Source organism: Aspergillus affinis (assembly GCF_023601865.1).
Source record: "Aspergillus affinis strain CMG 70 chromosome Unknown NODE_164_length_64646_cov_89_757852, whole genome shotgun sequence".
NCBI lineage: Eukaryota > Fungi > Ascomycota > Eurotiomycetes > Eurotiales > Aspergillaceae > Aspergillus > Aspergillus affinis.
The window spans coordinates 35600-62734 of record NW_026515945.1 but is presented as its reverse complement, the minus strand read 5'-3'; the positions used below and the strand labels follow the sequence as shown (position 1 = coordinate 62734).

At 50.2% G+C, this 27135-nt stretch overlaps 10 protein-coding genes across 10 annotated transcripts; 6 read left to right on the top strand and 4 right to left on the bottom strand.

Moving 5' to 3' along the window:
• Positions 1-433: 433 nt before the first annotated feature.
• Positions 434-817, top strand: KD926_002904 (uncharacterized protein; the record flags this gene model as incomplete). The annotated part of the gene is made up of 1 exon (XM_053094477.1): positions 434-817. One exon carries the CDS (start codon positions 434-436, stop codon positions 815-817), a length of 384 nt encoding a protein of 127 aa, XP_052950781.1.
• Positions 818-1242: 425 nt separating this feature from the next.
• On the bottom strand, positions 1243-2611 carry KD926_002903 (SDR family oxidoreductase; the record flags this gene model as incomplete). The annotated part of the gene is made up of 4 exons (XM_053094476.1): positions 1243-1308; positions 1390-1677; positions 1770-2412; positions 2565-2611. The coding sequence occupies 4 exons, from the start codon at positions 2609-2611 to the stop codon at positions 1243-1245; spliced, it is 1044 nt and encodes a 347-aa protein (XP_052950780.1).
• A 465-nt stretch (positions 2612-3076) lies between these two features.
• KD926_002902 (uncharacterized protein) lies at positions 3077-4387 on the top strand (the record flags this gene model as incomplete). The annotated part of the gene is made up of 5 exons (XM_053094475.1): positions 3077-3290; positions 3345-3364; positions 3423-3527; positions 3589-3971; positions 4045-4387. The coding sequence occupies 5 exons, from the start codon at positions 3077-3079 to the stop codon at positions 4385-4387; spliced, it is 1065 nt and encodes a 354-aa protein (XP_052950779.1).
• A 3542-nt stretch (positions 4388-7929) lies between these two features.
• KD926_002901 (amine oxidase) lies at positions 7930-8947 on the top strand (the record flags this gene model as incomplete). Its single annotated transcript, XM_053094474.1, has 2 exons — positions 7930-8119; positions 8331-8947. 2 exons carry the CDS (start codon positions 7930-7932, stop codon positions 8945-8947), a joined length of 807 nt encoding a protein of 268 aa, XP_052950778.1.
• Positions 8948-11034: 2087 nt separating this feature from the next.
• On the top strand, positions 11035-12276 carry KD926_002900 (NADH:flavin oxidoreductase/NADH oxidase; the record flags this gene model as incomplete). The annotated part of the gene is made up of 1 exon (XM_053094473.1): positions 11035-12276. One exon carries the CDS (start codon positions 11035-11037, stop codon positions 12274-12276), a length of 1242 nt encoding a protein of 413 aa, XP_052950777.1.
• Positions 12277-12627: 351 nt separating this feature from the next.
• Positions 12628-13861, bottom strand: KD926_002899 (S-adenosyl-L-methionine-dependent methyltransferase; the record flags this gene model as incomplete). The annotated part of the gene is made up of 4 exons (XM_053094472.1): positions 12628-13396; positions 13457-13583; positions 13647-13773; positions 13829-13861. The coding sequence occupies 4 exons, from the start codon at positions 13859-13861 to the stop codon at positions 12628-12630; spliced, it is 1056 nt and encodes a 351-aa protein (XP_052950776.1).
• A 3434-nt stretch (positions 13862-17295) lies between these two features.
• KD926_002898 (uncharacterized protein) lies at positions 17296-18135 on the bottom strand (the record flags this gene model as incomplete). The annotated part of the gene is made up of 3 exons (XM_053094471.1): positions 17296-17438; positions 17524-17967; positions 18024-18135. 3 exons carry the CDS (start codon positions 18133-18135, stop codon positions 17296-17298), a joined length of 699 nt encoding a protein of 232 aa, XP_052950775.1.
• Positions 18136-18841: 706 nt separating this feature from the next.
• On the bottom strand, positions 18842-19887 carry KD926_002897 (class I SAM-dependent methyltransferase; the record flags this gene model as incomplete). Its single annotated transcript, XM_053094470.1, has 5 exons — positions 18842-19118; positions 19187-19310; positions 19364-19614; positions 19662-19769; positions 19835-19887. The coding sequence occupies 5 exons, from the start codon at positions 19885-19887 to the stop codon at positions 18842-18844; spliced, it is 813 nt and encodes a 270-aa protein (XP_052950774.1).
• A 1024-nt stretch (positions 19888-20911) lies between these two features.
• On the top strand, positions 20912-22228 carry KD926_002896 (ADC synthase; the record flags this gene model as incomplete). The annotated part of the gene is made up of 1 exon (XM_053094468.1): positions 20912-22228. The coding sequence occupies one exon, from the start codon at positions 20912-20914 to the stop codon at positions 22226-22228; it is 1317 nt and encodes a 438-aa protein (XP_052950773.1).
• Positions 22229-22948: 720 nt separating this feature from the next.
• KD926_002895 (putative flavin-containing amine oxidasedehydrogenase) lies at positions 22949-26908 on the top strand (the record flags this gene model as incomplete). Its single annotated transcript, XM_053094467.1, has 9 exons — positions 22949-23385; positions 23468-23555; positions 23609-23633; positions 23696-24235; positions 24354-24391; positions 24453-24638; positions 25284-26633; positions 26682-26792; positions 26870-26908. 9 exons carry the CDS (start codon positions 22949-22951, stop codon positions 26906-26908), a joined length of 2814 nt encoding a protein of 937 aa, XP_052950772.1.
• Between the last annotated feature and the right edge of the window lie 227 nt (positions 26909-27135).

Sequence of the window (27135 nt, the reverse complement as noted above, 5' to 3'; positions counted from 1 at the left end):
GTTTGTTTGTTGCCAGTTCATATTATATACACAATCGTTACCCCCTAAATTCTAGCGAGCCATACTACCTACCTAATCCAGCTCAAGGAACCTCCCGGTTGCGGGGAGGATATTTCCGATTACTTTGGTGGAGGATTCCTGTATGTAGATGCCTAGGCAGGGCCCGTTTAGCCCCTAGATCTGCCTCCCAGATAGTTCCTTTCTTCCCCATGGGAAAATTCCTTGACTACGAGTCAGTAACAAACTTGTCTTATTCCGCTCCTTTATAGATCGTCACAGTTACCTCCAGCACCACATACTACGGACTCGTCTCAGGACGATACTGCCCAACCGTTTACTGGAAGGCACAGTTGTTCAACTATGGCGCAGGTGTAATATGAATTCTATAACTGCAGAGGGCTTAAGTAAGTCCCAGACCTCTATAGTTATCCAGATGCGCACTATGAGGATCGGATTAAGGCATTTCCTCTACAAGATAAAACAGGTCGACTCCGACCGCTGCGGGTGTGAATTAGGCTCTCAGACGCCGAAACACGTCCTTATGGAGTGCTCGCTACACCTCGCTGGTCGGAGAATAATGACGGAACGCCTCGACTCTATCGAGGGGCTGCGTGGGCGTATGCAAGACTACGACGCAGTCATGAATCACCCGCAGGCGATACGCTACGTCGCCGAATTCATGCAACGAACAGACCTCCTCCAGCAGTTTCAATTCGCTACTTTCAACGACGATAAAGACGAGGGGCCCCCAGAACCCAGCACTCTCCTAGAGGGACTCGATCTAAACGAGGAAGACGATCGTTATATAGAACACTAACAGCCAGGAAGTTTCAACTGGCTACGTGACGCACACAGGCACAGTGGATCCCACTTGAATACCACAGATTGAACGGAGTGGAAGGAGAGAACGGCGTCTAGGGGCGCAGTAGGCACGCGGCAGGCGTGTGGCAGCCGGTTCAATTGTGTTACTTTTTGATCTCTTTTGTCTACTGCATTGGGTTTATATGGCGTACGGGCTCGAGATTCTGCTTCATTCGGCGAAGCGCCTGCATAGCCTGTCGTTTCAATAGATGGGCTCCCCCAGGTTAATAGAATTTTGATTGAATGATTGATTGATTCTATAACTGCATTCAGAAATATACCTCTCTAGACCCATAGGCACAAAGCAATGCAGAGACTACCATTCCGATGAAGAACGAGACCGGGATCAAGCCTATGTCCTTCCCTATCGCTGAAACCTTTCTAGTGTTTACCATTCCCACGAGCCTCCAGAAGATTAAGTTTGAACCTCCGGTAATAGATAAAATTCTGCACAACAATCAGAGTCAGCTACGATGGACCATATCATTGCCAGAGCTCATAGTTGGAAACGACAATTTAGCAACTTACCAGTATCGTCAGTGGCAGAAATTTCACAAGGAAGCGAATCGGGCGAGCCAGCCTACCTTCCCAGATCTCAGAACTAACCCGCGATTTTGTTACCTTCGCGACCACAGCCCTAGCGTACGCGTCTGGCGGCATGCCATTGTCGTTGCCCCGGTGCTTGATGTCCTCGATGGTCTTTTTGAGGGGAAGATAGAGAGATGTCGTTGGCGTATGGAATCCATGGTGAAGAAGATTACTCTGCACGAACCCAGTCACGATCTCGATTACCTCGATGCTGAAGGGTTTCACTTCCTGTAAATAAGATTTAGACCGATCAGAAGGACTTTGAAGCACGAAATAAAAATCGAAAGATCAAAGGTCAAAGAAGGAAGGAGTAGACGTACCAACCGAAGGGTCTTAGAGTATTGACTAAGGGCAGCCTTGGAGGCATTATAAGCCCCTTGCCAAACCATAGGCACGTCCCTTGTCACGCTCCCGATCTGGACGATGCGCCCGCGCGGCGACTGGCGGAGGTGCGGCATGAAGGTCTGACAGAGTTGCATAACTGCGAAGACGTTAACCTGGAAGAGTGTTTCAACCTCTTTGATCTCAAGATCCAGCGTAGTCGAAGCATAATGGGTGCCCGCGTTGTTGACGAGAAAATCAAGCCTGCCACCCGTGCGCTTGGATACGGCATCCTTCAGCTTGCCGATGCTCTCGGTATCACCGCTGGGATTGCCAAGCTCGAATGCCAATGCTTCAATGTTGCTGTATTTGCTTGTCAAGTCGTTGAGCAACTCGACGCGTCGAGCCGTCGCGAGGACAGTGACGCCACTGGCTGCGAAGGCGATGGCAAGCTCCTTCCCAATTCCGCTGCTACAGCCGGTTATAAGTGCGAATGAAGATGTTTCTGTCATGGGTGTGATAGCTCCGCTGAGCCGAACTGCGTTACTGGCGAGATTTCCCGGGTGGTAAGGTGAAAACGCTACAGGTGTCGGGGGTGGTGGGTTAAAGTACCTTGCACGCCGCGGAGCAGGACAAAGAGATCTAGAACGGGTTTAGTTCAGCTGCTGAATGCGTTCGATAGAGCTTGGCAAGTCCAATCACATTGACCACGAGGGATAGAGAGATTGGAGTGATTACCAAGTTTGTTTCACATCCACGACTGTACTATATTTAGCTCGGCGGGTTATACATACTGGGATCGGGTCTTCCCAACCCAGTAAGCATCACAGGGGATCACCATTGGCTGCTGCAGGTTACACAGAGTATACGGTGTAGCATGTGACTGATCACTTGGCGGCTGAGCACGGTCGATACTAGAATGGAAGCTCTATAAATCTGGGATATCTAGTACCGTCTATGACAGCTTCGCTAACAGCGGATCGTCGAAGCGGATCCTCCCGTCCCACTATATACCTCGCTGGATGCTCCTATCACTCGGCTGTACTTCATTCAATCTAGGATTCCGAAAGCGACGTGGCTGGGCCACAGCGTTGTCTGCTTTCGATCTTTAGCCCTGAGCAAGCCTTGCTCCTTCCTTCGGTCTCAGCGTTGATTATGAGACTAGGCATCAGATGACCGCATGGAGCATGCTACCAATTTGGAATATGAAAACAGGCCAACACCTGTCTTGCAACATATCGCCTTCACGGTTTCTTGGACTCTCGCCACGGACACAACCTGCCCTCTTCCTCTTGCCAATACCAAAATGGCATCACTTTCATTTAAACAGCGCGAAGGCCTTCTTGAAGGGCCAGCAGGTCCTCCTCCTCCGGAAGTGTACCCTAACTTTGTTAATCCTCCCAATCTGCAGGCCGTCGGGCGGGGTATTATCTTGATCGGCTGGAGTCTGGCGTTTATCTGTTTTGCTATTCGCACCTACACCAGGGCTTTCATTATTCGGCACTTCAATATATCTGACTGTAAGTCATCACTTTGATGCATATATCAACGAAGCTATTAACATATTGTACCAGACGCGATGATTCTGGCTTGGGTATATGTTTTTAGTTCCTCTATTCAACACTATTCCTGAGCTGACACTACAGGTATAGGCATTATCCATCGCCTACTTTCCTGTAGCCTGGATAATTGGAGACATTGCCCCAGGTATAGACCAGTGGAACCTACAACTGAAGGGTTTTATCTCCTTATTATACGTAAGAATGAAAACCCATGCTAGTCTTAGCCGTACCTCAATACTAATCCCCGCAACCATAGTGGTTCCACATTGGCCTCATCCTCTATTCCATCTGCATCTTCTTCATCAAACTCTCCATTCTGCGGCAATTCCTGGAGGTCTTCAGCCTAACGCAAGACTACTTCTTCTGGACCTGTCACTGCTTAGTTTGGTTGAATCTCATCTACTATACCATCCTTACCTTCACCGTGATATTCTCCTGTCGCCCGATCTCAAAGGCCTGGGATGTCCTGATAACAAACGGCACATGCCTTAATACGGAAGTACAGATTGTCATCGCTGGAATTATCAATACCTTGTCTGACCTGATCATCCTTGTCCTTCCTCATTTGAAAATCTGGAAACTCCAAATGTCTCCACGAAGGAAGAGGGCTGTTTCCGTAGTGTTTTTGTTTGGGATTATGTATGTCCCCACCTCCCTCTCAGCCGTTGTACCTTCTTATAGAGACTAATCGTTTGTCTTGATGCTTGTACAGAGCCTGCACCGGGGCAGCCCTCAAAATCCACTACGGCCTCCAGCTGTACAACACAACCAACAACACCTCCTACCAGCTCTACCTCCTGGGCCTGTGCACAATCCCCGAGATCTCAGGCGGCATCATCGCAGGTTGTCTCCCGTCGGTGCCAAGATTCTTCCAGCACACAATGCAAACGCCTCTTGTTTCGAGCTGGAAGGTCTCGTTGAGCAGGCTTATCTCGGTGTCAGCGTCTCTGACATCTTCGTCCCTGGGTCCAGAGGTGGCGCCGGAGAAGAAGGAGCCAAAGCCGAAGCACTTCTTTGGTAGTGCTGATTCGCTCGATGAACGGTACCCACCCTAACCTCGGTTATAAGTTGGCCGAGCCAAAGTAGAAGTAACGGGGACAGCTCTCTGGCGACGAGGGGCTCGACGTAGTCAGGGACTTAACTTCCCTTTCCAGTTGCGGTATGGGGGTTTGTGCGATGGTGGTGCAGGTACGGGAGGAAAGAGTCTGACGAGGCACATTACAGGCCTTTGTAGCGGCTTGTTTTGACTTAATCCGACGTTTCTGAATAGCTTCTGTAGCAGGTATTATTTTCCTCTCGCGTTGAACTACGGAACCCGCAGAATTTGTGGATATGTTGATGAATGAAATGCTTGATTTGACAGTGTTGATGGGATCGCCCGCTGGTGGATCATGTTCACGTAAGCGGACGCCGAACCGCCGGGACCGCGAGAGGGTCGCAGATCACATTTTGAAACCTCAACATCATCACACCGTTTACACTGAGATATGCCAGATCAACGGACCCGGAGTCGAGTGAAGACTCGAAGTGAGTCCGCCCATGTCTACTTCCCTTCCGCACACTGACCCCTGTAGCTGGTTGTTCACGCTGTAAGGAAAGGGTAGGTCCATACACTGGCTCGGTCCTTCCTGTCTCCATATTAACTATTCATTGCGTACTGACTAAATCTATAGAGAATCAAATGCGATGAGACACACCCAGGTTGCAACCAGTGCACTAGAAGGTCATTTGCTTGTCCTGGATATAGGCGCCCGTTGAAATGGTCTTCCAAATATGAGCTCGCGAGTCATGCCATTCTTTCTCTAAGTGAAACAGCAACCCAAATTACACGGAGAAGTGATTCTCATGCCGAGTACGGCTCCCTGCAAATTATCACTCCGCTCTCGAGGCAGGGATCAAACATGTGCGGTGAAACAGAACATGCGATTGGTCAGCCGTATAATTTCCAGGCGAGTATTTAAATATTTGAACAAAACACCTTGGAAGCCAATATGCCCAGAAAGTGGCCAATTGTTGTTTCATTCTCTTCAAAATGCCATTCCAGATCAAATATAAGACTGGCCGCCTCGACTGGCCTGTGTTGCCAGGTACTCCGAATGTCTTCTTCGGTAAGCTATCTATGGAGTGCCCAGTTTCCTATGCCAGTTCTCATCCACCCCAGCCGACATGCTAGGAAGCCAACATCGGTAACCCCATGATTGGCGCCTGGTTTCGTATGGAGAAAGACCCTGAATCGACGCCTCCGCCTTACGAGTGTGATGAGTTTGGCGTCGTCATCGAAGGTATGGAGGACTCTTGCCTGGTATTAAAGGGGTTATCATCAGCTTACTCTCCATTGCCCTGCTGTTGGCGAGTTCACGTTCTTTGACGAGACCGGAAATTCAGCAGAGGTACTTTCTTTTTCTCGAGAGGAAGTACGATTACATTCTCATCGAGGAGTTATGGGCTGGCGGTGAAAGTTAGAGGGCAGCCTCGGGCGAAGCTTTGAGGTACATACTCTACTTTGGCCGTAATTAGGAGAATGAAGATTGCCTGAGAAAAGTGATATTAACATTCATCATAGACACTGTTGTAGTTAGGGCTGTTCACGATACTATATAGTCATGATTTTCGAATATCGCCAATAGTATCGTCAAATTCAAAGCTTGACTATCTTGATCGTCAAATATTATCGTCAAAGTCCTCAGGTGCCGATACTATTATCGTTAAATATCACATGATCTCACCTCCTCATGCTGATCTTTGCCTAATGTCTTATAATGAAAATATTTCCTGCATGTCACGGACTGTGACCAGCCTCCGAAGACCTTCCTTCGTGATACCCTATAATCTAACTACCCCTCAGCGAAGGCAAAAATGGAAGGATATTTGCCGATTTATGAGTCTCCCTGACAAACATATCGAATATGATGTTGAGACTCGATGGAATTCCACATATCGAATGCTTGATGACGGGTTAAAAGCAAAAGCCCAAAATGATCATTTTCTAGCTCTGCAGACTGAGATCTCTTCATTTACTGATAGTGAATGGCTCCGGCTTACTTAAATACATCAAGTTCTCGCTAAGTTCAATGAGCTTACACTATTCTTATCTGAGAAGAGACCACAGATCAGCCTTGCTGTACCACTTTACTATGAGCTTCATGATTTACTACATGAAGGATCTGAGTCTCTTGGAGCTTTTGCAGGACTAGACCATGACATTGCCTCTACAATTAAGGAAGGTCTATTAAAGTATAAGAAGAATTACACATTTGTGGATGAATGTGATATATACTATACAGCAATGATCCTGGATCCTCGTGTTAAGGGAGACCTAACTCTGAATGAGATTAAAAACAAAGCAGGCATTCTTATTCTAAAGGCTATCCGTGATAATTTATACCAGAGATATCGTCTTCCTGAGAGGCAATTGCAAGGATTTAGTCCATCTCAACAGCTGACTCCAACTACCCAGTGTAGTAATGTGGAGTCTCGGATGCTTCAGCGCCTACAACCAAAAGCTAAACCATATCGCTCTGATATTGATCAGTATTTCGATAATCCTCGTGTCACTATAGTCGATACAACTGATTCAAATTGGCCTCGCAATTGGTGGCGTGTACATAAAGATGAACTACCTCAAATGGCTGCAGCTGCAAGGGACTTCCTTGCAATCCCAGCCTCAAAAGTTACAGTTGAGAGGCTATTTAATAAGGGAAGAGACTTGCTAGGGATTCGGCGGCACTCCATAAAGGCAGAGACGATGAGAACGTTAATCTTGATGGATGATGCTTACTTTGCTTAAATATTAGTTGCTAAGAATCAGGAATATACATTATGGCAAGCTGAATCAAATGATCGTAGCTAGTACTTATTACGTAACTTTGACGGTTTGACGATATCGTCAATGTTTGCCGATATAGTATCGTCAACCTTAATTATAGACTATATAGTATCGTCAAAATCGGCAAACCGGCAAACCGTGAACAGCCCTGGTTGTAGTATAAGCGCGATAACGCAAGATACATCAGTTAGTTTGCATTCGAATATGATTTCGCAACGAATACCATCGATATTCTCTCTAGAGCTCCACCGAAATAGAACTAGCCCAAATTGGGAGAAGAAGAGCGATAGGCGGGCCCGGAGTGCTGCCTCAGCCAATCGCATAGAAGATCTACATAATTGCATTGGTACCTACCATCGATGGATATGACATTGACATGGAGTCTCGGAATGCGCATGTCGTTCCGAAGTCCATACCCACGTCCCAACCTAGCTTTTCAATATGTACTGCAAAGTCTGAAAGGTATTTATCCCTGATGAGCTGCGCAGTAAAGCTTGCTCATTCACCCTCGTTGAAAATCTAACATCACCCCGCACAATAGCAAGATCGCACCCCTCCTCACCATTCATTTTCTGGTTACAATTCTGTGTAAAAAGATGTTCCGCCCAAAAGAAGGCTCCCTCTGGACATCAAACAGCACAACCGAAGGCCTATCAACCTCCGTACAACGAAGCTCACGCAGCACAAAAGACCACTACGACGTGATTGTGGTCGGCGCTGGGTTCGCAGGTCTTATTGACGCACGCGACCTATGCCGAACGCACGGTTTGGATGTTCTCTTTTTGGAAGCAAGAGGACCGTATCGGTGGTCGGACATGGACTGCTAAAACTCTGGGTGAGGAAATCGAGATGGGAGGCACATGGGTTCATTGGAGTCAGCCACATGTATACACTGAGTTGCACCGGCATGAAATGGCTGGCACGATTGAGAGGGCAAGAATGTACAAGTTGGAGAATGGAGGTATGACTTCGTTCGCTCAGGCCATATTGAAAGAACATACCAGGAAAAGATTGTTCGACACCACGGTCTCCGAGATACGGCGCGCTCCGAACGGGGTGGAGGTTGTGACTGCGCTTGGTAGCTTATTCAAGGCGAAAACGGTGATATCGACAATCCCGCTGTCAGACCCCCAAAACTCTGTAAACTCTTATTTGCCATTGATTAATCGTAGGTAGGAACTGTCTTAGTGATATCACATTCAACCCACCACTGTCTCCCATCCGGCAAACAGCAGTTGTCCAAGGACACATCAACAAGGGCGCAAAGATCCATCTCAAGCTGCGAGAAAAACTCCCCGGCTGGACCTGGACAAGCTCAGGATACCGGACCTCGGAGTGCTTTTTCGCCTTCTCCGATCACAGTCGGACTCATCCCTCCGGTCCGTCGGGAACATGGTGTATAGGGTTTGGATATAATGGCAAGCTCGCCGATAAAACGGACTCGCAGCATATTATATGGCAGTTCAAGGAAAGCCTCTATTCCAACGTGACGATTGAGGCTTATGCGACCCATGACTGGATGAATGATCCTTACGCCAAGGGTGCCTGGGCGTGCTGGGGGCCAAACAGCGCATCCAAGTTTCTGGAAAAATCACAGCGCCGTCATGGACGGATTGTGTTTGCAAGTGCGGATTGGGCGGATGGGTGGAGGGGGTTTGTCGATGGAGCTATCAAACAAGGCCAAGTTGCCGTGCGGGAAGTGCTGAAGTTGTTGAAGGAGCAAGGGGTGGCTCAGTCGAGGCTATACTCCTTGTTCTCTGAAAACTGGCTGCAGTTAACTGTCGGTTGACTTGGTCATTGCCCTAAGCAGATATCCTATCGATTCAACTGAATATAGGTATATGCTCGGTGGGTAAAGGTAAAAGTGTCATTCTAAACTACAATCTGCCTAGCTATTTATAGTTCCCTTTGTTTACACCTATGCATTCCTGATCCCTTGGTATGCCATTTGGAATGATAGGCCAAGCCTAGGCCATGCAAGGTGCTGTATGGTATGTAGGTTAGGCCAGGATCCTCTACCTCCCTAGTCTGGTTGACAATATCGTTCCAACATTAACCATACTGGTCTTTTTCAGTACCTGATTTTCTTTTTCACAAAGCTATCCCATATATTAGGGCAAGATTAACGGGCTACCTCTCGTCATCCTGTATTCTGCTAGTTATTGTCAACATTGGTTGTGCTCTTGAATATTTTTCTTGGTCACCATGCATCCTCTCGATCTATTGTTGAGTTAAGCGAGGGTCTAGGCCTAGAATATGAATTTAATCAGGAATTATGGAATAATACAGGTATGGGGTAGAGGGATCGCTCTTTCGTACATTCTTGAAGTGTTTGAAGCTACTGCGAGATATCTCAATTTCAAAAGGCCCCTTAACGAGTAGTGTGTTGGAGCCGTGTGATAAACAGGCGTAGTACATATATGTCAGGTTAAAACCCACTATCATAGTACAGCACAATAACAGCGCCCACCCAGCAATCCTATACCAGATATAGAACCAAATTATCCAATAGTGCCATTTTGAAAATTTAAAATCAGCTTATCATCCGTTAGATAGTCTTATCATTACTTTTCATCACCATTAGCCGCGCGATCAGGGTCTAGGTCGGCGATGGAAACTTAGTACAACTTGGCAGGCGAGGATCGCGGCACTGGTTGATACTATAATAATGCTTCTTAGGCAACTGTGTTTGAATTCAATCGGGTCAGGTTCATTTACTACAAAGTTGATTGTGCAGGTCTATGGTAAATAGTCTATATTTGGTTCGCAATTCAGCCGCATTATCGTTTTCGTTTTCGCGTGCGCAACTCTCTGAGTAGGCAGCACCGTAGTATTAACTCCAAATGAACTCTCGTCAGGTACTTTGAAAAAAAGTATAAGTAGCGAGGAGTTGTCCTGGTATTGCATGATTACAATCTTCCTCGGATTGTTCGTCATTCAAGTACAGGCAACTGCAAAATGACAGACGACAAGAATATATACGGGTTTGATCCGAACAAGGTGTGAGCGCAGTCGCTGCAATTCTGTTTGGTGGCAGTACTATTCTTCACTGTTATCAGACATGGCAGTCCCGGCTGCTCTTCTTCGTCGTTTTCATAACTGGTTCAACCAGTAAGTGCATGGCCATTCCGAAATTGAAACCGATACATTGTGTTGATAATAACAAGATGCACCATTCTAGTGATGGCTATTGGATATATTGCACGATGTATCTCGGCCGGGGATCCTTGGGAGCTGGGTCCGTACGTTGTTCAGTATATTTGTATCCTTCTAGCCCCATCTCTCTACGCCGCCGCGATCTATATGATGTACGGACGGATCGTTCTTCTCGTCGGCAAGCCGGAAATATCATTCATCGCACCACAAAGGGTGACAAAGATTTTTGTCATAGCCGACGCGCTGGCTTTCATGACCCAACTTGGGGGCGGAGGAATGATGTCCTCAACTTCAACCAGAGAAACGGGCGAAAAGGTACTCATTGGGGGTCTTGTTGTACAGCTCCTCTCCTTCGGGCCATTTCTTACCACGTCCATGGCACATAGACGCTCTCCCTGGCAGCAAGAACATAGAAGAGTGGTATCCGTGACCTCCGGGAGCCTTCGGACCACCCACCGCCTTTGGCGAGGCCACGGATACCTACCTAATGCCACATAAAAATATGGGCCCACTCTGGCATCAGTTAGACCTGATTAGAGTCAGCATCGTGAACCAATCATGGCAGCACGCGATGACGAGCTGTACTGTTAGCCCTTCTGCTATTATTAATCCCAGCCCGTATTAATAATGTCCTCAGGCGACATATAAACTGTACAAAAGTTAGTCGCATCTCGACTCATTCCCATCCAGCCAAAACCGAGTTGTCTTTCAATCAAAATTATGGTGCGGCCTATAATTGACAATGTTGCCGCTGAGGGCGTTTCCTACTATACTCCTGCCCAAGAGCCCCCGGCTGGCACGCAACTCGAGGGGTCAACCAAGTTATTTAGCCCTATTTCTATCCGCGGTGTGACGCTCCCGAATCGCCTGTTCCTGGCTCCTCTTTGTCAATATTCGTCAAAGGACGGTTATGCCAACGACTGGCATCTGACGCATCTCGGCGGAATCATCCAGCGCGGACCGGGCCTAGCAATCATGGAAGCGACCGCAGTGCAGAGAGTCGGCCGCATCACACCACAGGATCTCGGGCTATATGAAGACGCTCATATTGAGCCACTGAAGCGCATCACAGAGTTTGCTCACGGCCAGAATCAGAAAATCGCCATCCAATTGGCTCACGCGGGTCGGAAAGGTAGCGCAGTGGCCCCTTGGTTGAGCGGCAACGCCATGGCGGTCACAGAAGTCGGGGGATGGCCAGACGAGCTCGTCGCTCCATCAGCTATCCCCCAGGAGGAGGGCGTCAACACTGTGCCTGCGGCGCTGTCCTTGGAGGGGATCGAGGCATTGAAGAATGACTACGCGGCGGCTACTCAAAGGGCTCTCCGGGCAAATTTTGACGCGATCGAGATTCACGCCGCCCACGGGTACCTCCTGCATCAGTTCCTGAGTCCGGTGAGCAATCGGAGAACGGATCGGTATGGGGGCAGCTTTGAGAACAGGATTAGGCTACTGTTGGAGGTTTGCGATGTCGTTCGGGCTACGGTGCCGACATCGACGCCTGTTTTCGTGCGCATCAGTGCTACCGATTGGTTTGAATTCGAGGAAAACTTGAGACAGGAGTTCCCTGAGACCTGGACACTTGCTCAGTCTGTACGGCTGGCACCTCTTCTTGCGGACCACGGCATCGACCTGGTGGATGTCAGCTCTGGGGGTATTCATGCCAAATCTGCCATCGCCATTCGGTCCGGGCCCGCCTACCAGGCGCATTTTGCTCGAGAGATCAAGAGGGCAGTGGGTGATAGACTCCTAGTCTCAGCCGTAGGTGGCATCAAGACAGGTTCCTTGGCTGAGGAGGTGCTGCAGTCCGGCATTGATGCCGTCCAGGCGGGACGTTGGTTCCAGCAGAACCCGGGCCTGGTTCGCGCATTTGCCAATGAATTGGGTGCCAAAGTCCGGATGGCAACTCAGATTGACTGGAGCTTTGAAGGACGTGGCAAGAAGGCAAAGCAAAGTTCGCTTTGAATCTAACCCCGCCAAGTGTGTGTAATTTCAATGCTCTATTATATCTGGCAAACTGCTATCGAGTAGGTATCCATTGGGAGTGGCAGAGTCTCGAAGCCAACGAAACAACGTCAAAGCTACTTCTTATTGCTGAAATTACTTATAGGTCACTAGCTGTATGTTAAGCGCATTAAACCTGCATTCTCTTAGAGTTTGCAACGGACAATTTATATATTTGTTCATAAATTTACAAATTTACAAAATGAATTTTGGATATGCCCAGATACCTTTTGTTGGATCAGTGCCCCGCATAAACTGCCTACCACCATAGTCGGTCCTCTGTTAAAACAGCGGGTCCGGTAGTTGTAACTATCATTCATCCTCTGTTTGCTTGGGCACTGCCACGATTACAGACAGATTCTGCGGATCGTATTCCAGTAGCTCTAGCATCCGTAGTCCTGCACGGTCAAGCAGCGTGACCCAGTCCTCTGCGCTGCGCTCTGACCCGCCACTGGCAGCCAGCATGGCCGTGTCCATGAAGGCAGCCCAGAAAGACATCCCAATATCGGGAAGAATCATTTCGTCCAGAATGATGCACGAGTGAGGGCCCATGGCAGGAACAATGCTCGTCAGGATCTTGACGCAGAGATCGTCCGGCCAGTCGTGAAGTACGAACCGGAGATAGTAGAACTTGGCCCCTAGGACCGGCTGAGCCTTAAAGAAGTCGTGGACCATAAACTCAACTCCATCGATCCCAACAGCACGGTCAATCACCTCCGCCCGATCTTGTACAATAACTCGACCTGGAAGATGGGGGAATTTTTTCTTGAATGCACTGGCCTGCTGTCCTCGTCCGCCGCCAATGTCCACAAGCAACGGCCTCTCGTTTCCATCCTCGTCCCACTGACCAAGCTTCTTTTCAACTGGGAATTCATCAGTCCATTGACTGCCATAGGTCTGCTGCATAGACTTGTGTAGGTTCCCAAGGTGCTCAGGATGCCGTTTCACAAACTCCGGGAACGTCAACTCCGTGTTAAAAGCGACCTGAAAGGCCGTGACGTCGTCGGCCACGGCATTCTGATACTTCCGAGCTCGTAAGAATTCTGGCAGCGCTTGGTAAGCAGGACCAAATATTGGCTGTCTGAAATAGCGTGAGCCGGTGCTATAGATTGACTTTGGGGCGAAAATTCGCCTGACTTACTGAAACAGCAGCAGAGAGTTGATGTCCGGGTTGGAGAGAAGCTCAGTCACTCGATTCGATTGAAATGTATCGGCACCAGATTGGTCAATCAGGTGCAACGCTGCCTGAGTTCGGAGAATTCTCTCTGCTTCTTATTAGCGCCGATCGGTTACCTATCGCTTCCCACCAGGATCTTTATTCTATGCCTCACTCAGAAGTTTGGGGGCCCCGGCCACTCGATCTGCTATCTGCGAAGCCGTGAGAGGACCGTCACTCTCCGTCAGAAGCTCGAATATATGGAGATCGACGCCGATTTTGGCAATCGCGTACTTGACTGGCTGCCCTTTCATCAGCTGGATAGGACCTTTCCAAACCTCAGGCGATGTCACTCACTCCATTGGCTGCTAGGTGGATCGCAAATTCCATTTGTGAGAATAACGACCCTTGCAGCCGATCTATGTCACGATGTATTGCCGCGCGACCCTTAGCATCTGACTGAGCATATAAAGCTTTTACTTGTTGGATGATTGATTCCATTCTCTTGAAGTGCGAGGAAAGAAACACTATCACTCGGCTGGCAAAGTTCTGCTGATGTGACAACTAATGACTGGCCTGCGAAAGAGCAGGCACACCTCTACTTATATCCTCGCAAACGAATCTCGCATTACGCTTAGTGTGCCCGGTGAGTTGTCCCTCACTGCCGTTCGGAGTGATAGCCATGTCTCGCTGTGCAACCCACCCACCCTCTGACTCGTCATAGCTCCAAGGCTACTCACGGAATGATTCTAGCGAGGGGATGGTCACACAACCCCGTGTTGCTGTGAGACCATCCTGACTAGCCTTTTTGGAAATTTGAACGCCAGCGAGAGTTCAGTGGGATCTGGGTTCGGGAGAAGCGATGCTGTTACCTTGCTTTTTTTCTGCGAGTCTGGTGTCCCGTGTATCCCATTCATCCAGCTGGGCTAGTTATTGCAGCACTGCATTCAGGCTCTACGACAGTTCGGCTCGTCAATGCGCTTAGCCGACACTCAATTTTGGAAGGAGAAGATGGATGTTATATTCCTTTTTTCGCTGACGTTTTGATGTTTCAGCTTGCCTCCTGGATGTTTACTTTCCACGGACTAGCTGAGCCTATGGATTAGATACCGTGTCTCGGCCGGAACCAGCCGGGATTGAGTCATTATCATTACGAGGTTTCGAGCCTTCCTCGGAGCCCAGATGGCATTCTATTAGTCGCACGGGCTCGATGCCCGGCCAGCAACTTCGTAGTGGGATCTCGGGCAGCTCCAACAATCCCTGGCAGTCTGAGTCTTGACTCCATTCATAGACCGAAGCATTGCGACGCAAATAGGAGCCATGAGTCTTAGCCAACCATGGATATTGTCGGCATGTTTGAGTTCATTAGGGTTTACGTTACTCGATTACTTACCGGGATGGTCCTTTTCTCGCTTCTTTTTGAAGCGATTCACAAGCAGCTTCGTTTCACCATAAGCATTCCACTCACAGGAGGGCATGCGCTCCATTGCAATGCTTTCAGCTCAGGTCGGACTCCGGGTCTGGAATGTTCATTTTACACCGAAGACGCTGTGCTTTACCGGAAGGTTCGCGAGTTTTTCTCCAGAAGATCGGAGTTTTCCACTAACACAACACATCACAGTCGATTTTCATCAGCCATTGGCCCTGTGCCATTCCCAAAAGTTTTCGTGTTTGCTATATAAAGCATTCTTTCTGAGGCTAGTGAGAAATGGCTAGCCATACATCCGTGACGAAATGCTACTAAATGCAGTTCATTTACTCGTCTTTGTTTGGTGGCCGACTCTCGCAACCCCGCGCCCAGACACAAGCCACGATGAATCGGAATGCTGTATGGCGAAGACTCGAGGCCTGGGTCTGGATTGACTGCTACGCCACATACAGCAGTTCTCTCGAGAAATATACTCTAGCCTTGGATAACATGCAGGGTGGGATGTTCCAGGTCCTCTACCATAGGCCCCATGCCAACCAGCACGAAGGCGTCCTAGTGTCAGTTAAAGGCATGGTTGAGTCGGGGAAGGAGTGTAAGTTCTGCCAGAAAACCGCTTTACGAACAGTCACTGCTCTGTACAACCGCGAAGTCGCTCGTTGCGGCCGAACTAGAAAGAATAAAGCTGGATGGGGATGACTACCTTACGCCGCGTAGAATTTCCACCTCTTGAAAGACCCGCGAGACTCGAGCAGCCATCGATGTTTGACACACACGTCTCAGACAATAGAATTGCAGTAAATCAAATTTCCATTCAACACATAAAAATCCCACGCATGACCAAAGGTAGGTACGACCTGTGGGCTTCCGAACATGGTAAACCCCTGAATAAGTCTGAACTGACATCTATCCTATCCCTTTCTTGTAGTCTTTATTCAACAGGCCAATCCTTCCGACCTGTTTGGGACAGGGGTTATATCGAGATGCGTATCCCACAAGGACATGGATTCGTCCTACGAAGAAGGGTGTCGCGGCCCCGTGGCTCCTTAGTACCGGTCCTTTTGAAGTCCGTGAAGGTACACAGCCTCTTGGTTGGCTCGGGAATATACATCGGTCCGAGCGCAAGCTATCTCTTTCCCTGGTTCTATGAAACGTGTCGTAGGATACCAGACGCAGTTGCCCCTCTTCCTCAACGATCTCCAATAGCTTGGGTGTAGCTGGATTCAATCTGTTGGGTATGAATGGGAACCGTCAAAAACTACTCTTTGAGGCACTATACAGGGCCTTTCTTCCGACGAAACAGTCCGAGCTTCCGGAAACCTTGATATCTGGTTATTCTGAAACATCATTTCAGTCCTGACAGCCACCACAGGGGAACCTTGAACCATAAGGGATGTTTACTCCTTTGTTTCGTTCCTTGACCTATCACTATGGGACTAAATTTCGGGTCGAGCTCTAATCCGGAATTTAAACCACCCCTAGCAGCGCCTCACTCCGTATGTAATGCCGAATTGGGGATATAGACTTAAAGGCATTTTCTGTACCCCCGGCGCATGCAAAAGCTACGCATGACCGGGAATGGTTGGGCTCCACGCGTATATGTCCAACCACGAATCAGGTCATCGGCCGGGCATGTTCCGGTTCCAGCACCAGGGATGCAGACTTGCAAAGGGTCAGATGGCGAGAATCAGGCTTACACAAAGACTATAAACTAGTAGTCCAGAGACCCGCGCTTTCATGCACCCGAATCACGGCATAGGCATTCATTCGAGGAGAAAGAGAGTTCTCTCCTCATTCGCCGTCTGTGGGGTCGGGCCTTCTGGACCGAGCTAACGCGAATGGACACTTTTTGTGGGAGCACTGATCGTGTCCTTTCCATCCTCGACCGTTAAATTCCGTGGGGGAGGTCTCACTGGCAGGAATGAAACAAACGAGGGCCAAAGGAAGAACAGAGAACTGGGTCCTGTCACGTGCTACCTATCCGGCGATGTGCATCGGCCATGGGCCTTCGGTGGCAGGGCCTACACATCGGCGCAGCTGGCAAAGATTTGCCGAGCACCGTAACATGGTACGATTTGAGGGAAAGTGTCAACGCAATTAACCTTCCCCGTCCGTTCACCGGGCGGGCACTTCACCTCTCATGCCCTGCCACCAGGCGCTCTGCTGCCACAGGTCGCTCTGGGGCCCTTCATCCAGCAGCCGCCATTTCTATAAAAACCATGGCGCGGCCTCCCAGCTGCGCCGATCCCATGGTTGACTACTTCCGCCTTACCGGACCGCCCAACAGATCAAGCCCCCTTCAATGACGTCCCTCTTAAAGTCAAGCACATCCAGCAGAAAAGGTGCCGTGGCCGCCAACATGATGGCGCGAGCTCGCAACCCTGGCAACGGCAGTAGGTCAAGAATCGGATGAAGGGGGAACAGCACCTGGGGCAACGTGGGCTGCAGATGAGGTGGGATCGAAGGCTGCGAGACGGCCTCCAGCAAGGCTTTCGGGTCCTCGCTCATGGTAAGGGCGAACAGAAGGACCAAAAGGAGTACCTAGAGAATTCCTCGGCACCGATTCCCAGACAACGTGCGTTGAAACAGCACGCTTGCAGAAGAGCCATCTTGGAGAATTGAAGACGATTCAGATAGGGATCTGCAAATGCCGGCCCGTCATCCTCTGCGACGTGGTTTATGTCATCATCCGATTCCGCGATGCCCTCAGCCAGTAGTGGTTGGCTAGAGGATTGGAGCTGCCAGTCAGAGACACTATTCTCGCCCTCCGAGTCAAAGTCGAATGGAAAGAGAGCGTCGATCCCCACGATGTTTAACGGGTCGCCACTTGGCTGCAGGTGTAGGTCGGCAAGGCTCGACAGGCTTAATCCCTCCAGTGCTGCATCGTCGACGAGGTGGAGGAGGTTTGGATTGTTCGGAAGCAAAGCTGGAGGCAGGGTCGCGCGAAGATGGTGATGGAATGGGATCGTGCGAAGGAGGGTCCTGTGGCTTTTACAGGGGTTGGAGGACGGGGTAACGTAGGACGTCTGCGGGCGTGGCTTCTTCGGCCGCTCCTCTCTCTGTCGTCGACCTAGGTCGTCCAGTCAGTCAGAGTGATACCAGGTCGTCCATCCGTGGATCACATACGGTAGGCCCGCTGGGCGACGCGGTTCTGCTCTCTCCGGGCTTCCGTCACCACCCGTTTCCGGCGAGCGGGAGGGCGGACGTTGGATGCCGACGACTCGGAAGGACTCTCCATGCTGATGGCTTACGGGCATCGTGGCGGATTGCGAGACGGCATCCATGTCGAAGCCCACGGAGCAAAGTGTCGGCTCTCGGCGCCCGGTCGGCTCGTCTTGACACGTGGCTTATGCCCATCGACACCTGAGAAATGTGGCATCTGTTGCCCCTATGCATGAGGGACATTCTATAAAGATGAACTATGTCTCCTTGTTCACCCCTATTCTTCAATCTCTTTTACTTTGAGGGTCTCCTTTTTCTTCTCCCGCTCTACTCGAAAGCGACGATTGTAGAGTACATTGAGAGGACCCCTGGGAGCCGATTATCTACGGAGTATGAAATCTGTTTTGTATTCTATCGCCTGTCCGGGTAGCTTGACGATGGTGACATTTTGAAGAATGACAGCTTGAAGTTGTAATATACATATATAGTCTTGAAAATTCCGTCCGTCCCAAGGCTCTTCCTTAACGAGATCCTTGAGTACAATGCTGAGATTTCCACTTCCATTTCGGACAGAAATAAAGATATCTAGGATGGCTCCAACTTCTGCAAGAGAACTACCTATGAATAGGTATGATATCTACAAAGTATAGACCTCGATGAAGGCTCGTGCTGAAATCTCGTATGACTGCAAGGGTTCTAGGTTGTACCTATGACCATGCCTCATTTTATTCGAGGCACTAGGTTTTCCGGGACTTTGCAGTGCCAACATGCAAAGAGTCTTTTCACTTTACACGTGCAAGCACGCTAACTGGTGTCCAGTTATAGATCATTCCACTCTTAGCCTGACCAAGCATTTGCTGGAGGACGGCTTCCTGTTCTGTCACAGAACGATTGATATCCTCCGAAGACGTCCTCTTGATCCCATTGAGAATTTCTTGAAGAGCCATCAAGTAGGTTCTCGTACACAGTTGAGTGGCGTCAGAGTTGAATCTACCATGATGAAATTCAACAACCTGCAAGCCTTCCTGTCGCAGGCGACGTGGAAGATCAGATACCCAACTATTGATCGAAATCAGCTATTCTAAACTCATTGTATCCGTGATCTTGTCAGCATATCACAGGCTTACCTGTAGTCAAGGTTTACCTGGTGAAATAAACCTTGAAGACACGCGTCGCATTTCTCTGCTATCTCCCCTTGCACGATGGGATTGACCAAGTCGGCGTCTTCCCACTGGATATATCCACCCGGCTCTATGCAAAGACTCGTTACCATTGTTCGGACAAAGGCTGTGGGTCGAACCTACTTAGGAGGGATTTCGCGTGACGTATCACAGGTCCGATGTCACTCTCTCGGACGTTACTTGCCCACATGCGAAGATGGACGCCATCGTATTGGCCCCTGAGAGACGGCGGAGGATCTACCAGGGAATCCATCACCCCGAGGGATACGTTCGATGGCCACAGGTTTCTGGGTGGGAACTGATCATCGGAAATATCATATCCATCCAATCGCACACTGGATGGAACATGTTTGGCAACATCAAACACCCAAACGCTGACGGTCGTTAGATATTGTGGAACACGGTCCAGAGTAACGCTTACCCAGTCCCGGTTCCAATTTCGGCGATTTTCATATGGTTTGTGATTGGAATTCCCGGATGTAGTTCGAAGCCCTGATGCAGCTTCCATAGCAGATGTTGAGCATCCAGTCTGCCCAGGGTTAATGTTTACTCATAATCGAGAGAGAAGGGGCGGAATAAAAGTATGACACGCACCGGACCGAATCCACCAGGCCTCGACCCAATACATAATCGTCCAATTGAGACATAGCGATTCTCTATAATGTTGAGAAGTAACAAAGGTTCCTGGCTCTTCAAAACAAATTCAAGGATATCAGGTTGATGATAACGACACCATCGACCATGTCTTATTTATGCCTCTCCCTCCATACCAGGTATCCACAGATGCAATGGAAATGATCTCACCAAAGGAATTCCATTTATGTACCAACAAGGCTTCCCTGTTCTAGTCTTAATGCAGGATTACGATAGAGTAAAAATCATTGTGCACCCTCGGAAGGCAAGGTCAGCGGTGAGATTGTCATCATAAACCCTAATGTAGCCCAGGGCAGAGGAAGTAAATTTCCTGATGCAAGGGGTTTATCCCGATGCCTCGACTGACAGATGTGACGTGGCATTAATATCGTCATTTTTTACCTGCATCATTACCAGAACATATATAAGCCTTCTAAATATGCTTTCCTCGCGGTCTATTAGTTTCATCTAACCGAAGGTAGTAGTAAGAACTGACGCATGAAGCAGATTCTGGAGGCGACGCGAGACTGGAATCTCGTATACCTTGCATAGTTCAGGTAGCACAATCTGTGCTCCGACGAACGTGGAAAGCCTAAACAGCCTGTCCAGCATCCCTGCTGACAAGTAGAGATCACCTGCGATATAAACGATAGTTTATATCAGGACTCATGCATGGATGACGGCGCTGTTTGCGCACTCAGATAGAAACTGAACCAGATCGTGATGCATAGTATTTCCTAACTAATCTGTTGGCATGGACATTGATCAAAATATATTCGAAGATGATGAAGTTCACGAAGCCACTGACATCAAATACGTACAGGCAACACACAACATGACATGATTACTTGGCATGAGTGTATTTCCATTGCGAAGGTGGCAAGCAAAGAGAAACACTGGCGAGTATCTCGATTCACGTATAAATTCTGCTCTTCTATTCATTTCAAGAGGTCTACTCACTGCCATCGCCTAGCAAAATACTCCGGAAAGCCCAACAAGTCACAACTCCCAGCAACCGTTCCGTTTTAGTCTTCCAAGATGACTTTCTCTCAGATTTCCTTTTCCCTCAATCCTGCGCAGAAGGACTTCGTAGAACGGGTATCTATGGTTTTAGCCAGGTTTAAGGGCGATGATTACTACGCTTACGAGCAAACCGGTGCATGGTATCTCGGCCTTGGAATCCATGCCTCATTGCTAGTCGACGCCAAAGGAGAGACTGCTACGGTCATTACCGGGGCGCGGCGTGAAGAACATCCGGTTCAAAGCTCCCTTGCTCAGACGGCGCGCGACTTTCTCTCCAATCACGCTAGACCCGGTCATAAAACCTTCGGGCAAGTTGGGTATAATTACGCCGCCCACGTCCGGGGAATACCATTTCAGTCGGGCCATTGGCCGCTGTTAAGTCTCCTGGTTCCACGCACAGAGATCACATTCCACCAAGACCAAGTCACTCTGACTGGGTCCAACGATGCGGAATTAAAGGAGCTGTCGGCACTTATCATTGGCGACACCTCTATCGAACTGGGTCCCTGCCTGAATATTGATACGAAGGACCCCACAGGAGAATATATCGCTCGTGTTCAGCGAGCGCAGGAGGAAATCGACGAGGGAAATTATACTAAGGTCATTCCCTCGCGTGCCGTGCATCTTGCGGGGCGTGTGGACATGGCAGCAACGCTTCTGCGCGGTCGACGGGCCAACGATCCGGCCCGCAGTTTTTCATTCAGCCAGGCCGAATTCCAGGCAACAGGCTTTAGTCCGGAGCTGGTAATGTCCGTCCAGGATGGCATCGTGGCCACCGAACCGCTCGCTGGAACACGATCGCGCCTTGGCACATCGGAGAAGGTGGAAAGGCTGGCGGAGGAGTTGACACACGATACAAAGGAAATCGTGGAGCATGTTATTTCGGTCAAGGAGGCTATGACGGAACTGGAGCAACTGTGTGTGCCTGGCACGGCAGCGACAAATGACTTGATGTCCGTTCGCGCTCGCGGTAGCGTGCAGCACCTAGGATCTCGGGTTTCTGGTAAGCTGGCAGCAGACAAGGACCCATGGGATGCCCTAGCGGTCATTTTCCCCTCAATTACAGCGTCGGGGATTCCGAAACAGGCAGCCCTAGAGGGAATCCAACGTCTAGAAAGCGAGCCCCGCGAGCTATATTCCGGCGCCGTCTTGATGCTGGACGGACCTGAATCCTTCGAGGCTTCGCTCGTTCTGCGCACCGTATTCCAAGACCACCATCACTCGTGGGTCCAGGCCGGGGCCGGAGTCATCACGCAGTCCAAACCTGACCGAGAACTCACGGAAACTCGCGAGAAATTGGCCAGTGTTGCCCCATTTGTGGTCGCAGAGTAAGAGACACCCCTGATAGGGACTGAGTCGAAGCAGACTGGAGGAAGTGGATAAGACAACGTGCTTCACTATGCTACTCTCTTGTATGTTGGCTGTACTCACTGCGTAGTTCCAACAATCATTTTTTCAAATCAACCAACACTTGCCCCACGGCATGTTCATATAACTATAACTAGCCTGATAATACGCAGTGGGATCATTAAGTGAAGACCCACAACGCACGCTAAGGAGCTAGCCGAACATCCTAGTTGGAGCCAAAAATAAGCATTTTGTTGAGTAACAGGAATCAGTAGCACCTGCCCAATCCCATGAGGAACACGTCCTACTGACAGACTAATGAACCAGCATGCGTCAATGTCCCTGTTGTCGAACTGATTGGTAAACGAAGGGTTCCGTAATTTCCCGGCTTAATCGCATTCCCCTGTCAGCCACTGCTACTAAAAAGCCCACAAAGGATGGCGGATATTTTAGGACATTGAAATAACTATATTGTTAGAGGACCAAGCTAGTATCGAAATGGTCGAAGAGTCCGGCCCTTTCAAGGGAGTTTCTATCTTCCTCGGGGTATGGACAGCAACTCCAATGGTGGACGAATAATCGGGGCCATGCAAGTATAAAGAGGCAATAAAAAGCCGCACATGTGCAATTGGCGTACTGAAAGTCCATTCCCATCCTAGTGAACAATCTGTCTGTCAGTCTGTTCGGGTTTGTACACACCATATAATGGTTACTCTCACATCGCTGCTGGTCCTCGCGTTGACCCCTCTTTCCTTGGCAAAGGCGCCGTATTGTCTTCCTGGCGATGCCTGCTTTCCGTCTACCGACGAGCTGTCGCGGTTCAATGGCTCCGTGGATGGCAACTTGCTAGCTCCCCCTCCTTATGGCCGAGTGTGTTATGCCGGTCATTTCGATGCGCCTGCCTGTGCGGAGCTCGTAGCCAATAAGCGAAATGACGCCTATCGCGAGGCTATTCCGGCTGCGATGATGTATACCAGCACCGAATTCACGTCTAATGGCACCGGCTGTCCGGTCCCTGCGGCCGCGCCGGAGACGGGGCTAGACGGCTCGTGCGAATTAGGCGCCTTGGGATCGTATTTTGTGCAAGCGACGAGTGGAGAACACGTCAGCCAGGCCGTGAAGTTTGCAGCCAAACACAATCTGTGACTACGAGTAAAGAATGTGAGTTTTCCCCAGAAGGGATGATCCAAGGGGAACAGCTCAAGCCGAGCTTTGTTCTTACAGGGTGCAGCTCCTCGGCGTCGTGGCGCAGGACCTTTATGCCGAAGCGGCCAAGCTGGGTGTCGTCACCACCGGTGGGTTCTGTCCTACCGTAGGTATTGCTGGAGGGTTTGCGCTTGGCGGTGGCGCTGCTGGACCTTTCAGCCCGTCATTGGCATTGGTGCCGATAGTAGGTGACTTCTTTCGCGTTGGGCTGCCGAGCATGCTAGGATAATCATCACCGCGATGCAGATGTGGTTCAATATGACATTGTGACCGTTGACGGTACCATTAGCGTTGCCAACGAGTGCGAGAATAAAGATCTTTTCTGGGCGATGCGCGGTGGTGGCGGCGTCTTTTCTGTCAGCACGGCGACTTACGTGAAGGCACCTCCAGCCTTTGAGGCCGTCAACGTCGTCGTGGGACAGGTCTCAGCCGCCGACAAGTCATATCAGAAATTGATCTCGGAGTTTGTACAGCGCGACCCGGAGTATGTTCCGGGCTTTAGTTGGGGCCTTTGGGAAACAACCTATCCGAATCTGACTATCGCCTTCCAGAAAGGATTCCAGTCTGATGAGACCCTCTTGTCTGCCGAGAGATCGCTGGGCGCGTTTGATTTCCTCAATTCCATTGACAATGTGACGGTAAATATCCAAGGGCTGCAGTTTGAGACCTGGAATCAGGCGTTTGAAAATGTGGTAGGACCCATCATGGAGGAGGGTATTGCGGTTGGAGTCAATATCATGGACATCAGCCGCGTGGTGCCCAACGATCTGTGGAGTTCGAAGGATGGTCGGCAGTCTATTGCGGACTTCGTGGCGAGCTTGCCCGCAACACAACCCTTCATATTCCAATGAGGTAAGAAAGGACAGTGACGGAAATGGCGCAACAAGACTGACCGAATATGCAGTGAGTGGCGGCGCGGTAAACAAGCCAGCAGCTAACGCGGTAGGGTTACCCATTGAGTCGACTAGGAATATACCTGCTTTACAAACCTGACTCGCTACAGACCTCCGTGAATCCAGTCTTCCGCAACTCGGCAGCGTATGTAGACATCCCTCTCTTCGCCTCGTCGACCGGTGGAACGACCTCGGTGCAGCAATCTACCGCACAGTCTCTCATGTCCCAAGCGGACCAAGTCTTCGGTCGCGATGCTTATTACAACGAGGGCAACCGGCTGGAAACCGACTACCAGGTACGGTTTTGGGGCAGCAATTACGAAACTCTCCTGTCGCTCAAGGAAAAAGTTGATCCGAACTGTGTTCTCACGGGCGCATTGACAGTGGGCGAGACTGAGATTTGCGGTAGTCGCTAAGGCTTCAATGTCGGGATAGTACATAGCCTTATGGCAATTTATGCATGTTTCACGCCCATCGATGATAGAATGTACGGTAGAAGGTTGGTCGGTGTAATCGCAGCGCTCATTCGGCGACGGCGAAGAGCGCCCAGCGCCCACTCCTGCATGATAAGGAACAGATGATAGTCACTGGCATTGTCTTCAGATGGTCAAAGTAAATCTTGCATTTGCCCCGAGGATTCTTTGGCGAACTACATGGACATCACTTCTAACTTAGTCCGGCGACCGTGACGTCGGAGATGACGTCAACCCTGAATTGCCCCGATCGATCTTCTTTATAATGCATCGAGGTGCAAGGCACGGCTCCTGGAATTCGCACCCAGCAAAGTGAATATTTTCAATCCAACAGAGATGTCAGAAGAGTATGAGGATAGGAAGAAAGTGGCCATTATTGGTGCTGGGGCTGCAGGAATGGCAAGCAGAGAATCTCCGAATGCCCTCTAGTTCGAGGACAAGTGCATCGAACACTAACGCAAAGCGCAGTCATGCGCCTCCACCTTGGCCAAGCACCTTGATCGGTTTGAGATTTCGCTGTTTGACATTGCGGACTATACCGGCGGCCAGGCTACCTCGATCCCCTTGGACAGTTCTCGCCACGGCGCCGAATGGCTGAATGACGGGGTGCAGGGCGGCTCGCCCATTTTTCGACACACCTTCAATTTCTTTCGTCGATATGGCTACGAGCCCCAACCTGTCAAACTGCAGGTCTCATTTGGCAAAGGCACGGAGAGCTTCTGGACCAACGTCTTTCCCAGTCCACTCGTGGATCGGTACTCTGACGAGATCAGGAAGCTGGGTCGCGCGTTGAAGTGGATCAAACGTTTCATGCCCGTTCTCGGGGTCATGCCCGTCAAAGTGTTGCTGCAGCTGTTCCGGTTTAGCCGCGATTTCTCTAACAAGATGGTATTGCCGCTGATGGCGCTGTTCCTGGGGACGGGCAACCAGACCCCCAATGTGTCAAGCGTGCTGTTGGAGCGGTTGTTTGACGACCCGCAGATGCGACTCTGGGACTACGATCCAGACACGCTGCTGCCCAACCAACCCGGAATGTCTACTTTTCCCAATCTCGGCGACTTCTATCGTGACTGGGCGGCCGACTTGGCCGCCCGCGGCGTCGATCTGCGTCTTAGCACCACGGTCGACATCCTGCGACGCGACAAACGCGGCGTTTCGCTGCGGTCGCGACCCGCCGACTCCCAGCCGGGCTCGGGCACAGGGTCCCCGGAGGCATTCGACGAGCTGGTGCTCTGCGTGCCTGCCGACGAGGCCAAGTCCCTGCTGGGGAACAGCGCCACCTGGCGCGAGAATTTCGTCCTAGGCGGCGTCAAATTCTACAATGATTTGACCATCACCCATTGCGACTCGCAATACTTCTCCAGCCTGTTTCAAACGCGATACTCCTCCGACGTTTGCGCGTCGGCTAGCACTGAATCCCGGAAAAGTCAGATCGAGTTTGCCCGACAAGCGCCGCGAGCCCGCAGCGACGGGTGGGAGGGATTTGCGCCGATGTACTACACGCATTTGTATGCCTCGGATCCAACGAAGATCGAAATGGGGTTCGACTGCACGCATTATCAGCACCAGTTCCGCGAAGCCTTCGGTCAGGATGCCCCGGCTCCGGAACCCGACCGACACGTCTACCAGACCATTTTCCTCGACGATCGGCACAAGCATCTGTGGACCTGGGAGGGGATTCAAAAGGACAAGATTATTGCACGCAAGGATTGGCATCAATTCGGCCACCGCTGGCAACATTATCTGCGCGTGGTGCCGGGTATGATGTTCATTAACGGCAAGAACCACACGGTATACGCCGGAAGCTGGACGATGGTGGTAAGTCACTTCAAATAGCGCGCGTGAATCGAGTCTTATTGTGGACAGAACATGCACGAAATCGCATGCATCTCCGGCATTGCGGCCGCTTATCGACTGGGCGCCACGTACGAGGCCTTCGACGATTTTGCGGAGGACTGCTTCGCCAAATATTTGCTCGTATGTCATGGCGTTCGGTACAAGCGAGCCCAGTGTGGCAATGTTGGGTCTGGTTGAAATTGGGACCTCATCGACAGGTCTTGTGCACTCGTCCGTATGAGGAGATGACGGCCTAGTCGACGACCATGTCATCAAAGGCTTGGACCCGAGGAATCCCGGGGGAATCCCCGATCCCTCTCCCGCTGGTAGAACCATGCACATATAAACATGTACATGGACGCACATTTACCCAGATAGCCATAGCCCACCCTACGAAGTTTGGGTCAGGCGTGGTAGCCAGCGATAAATCTTATTTCCGGGCTGTGATAAGTCCGGGTGGGCGGACCCCACCGTTGGTAATAAT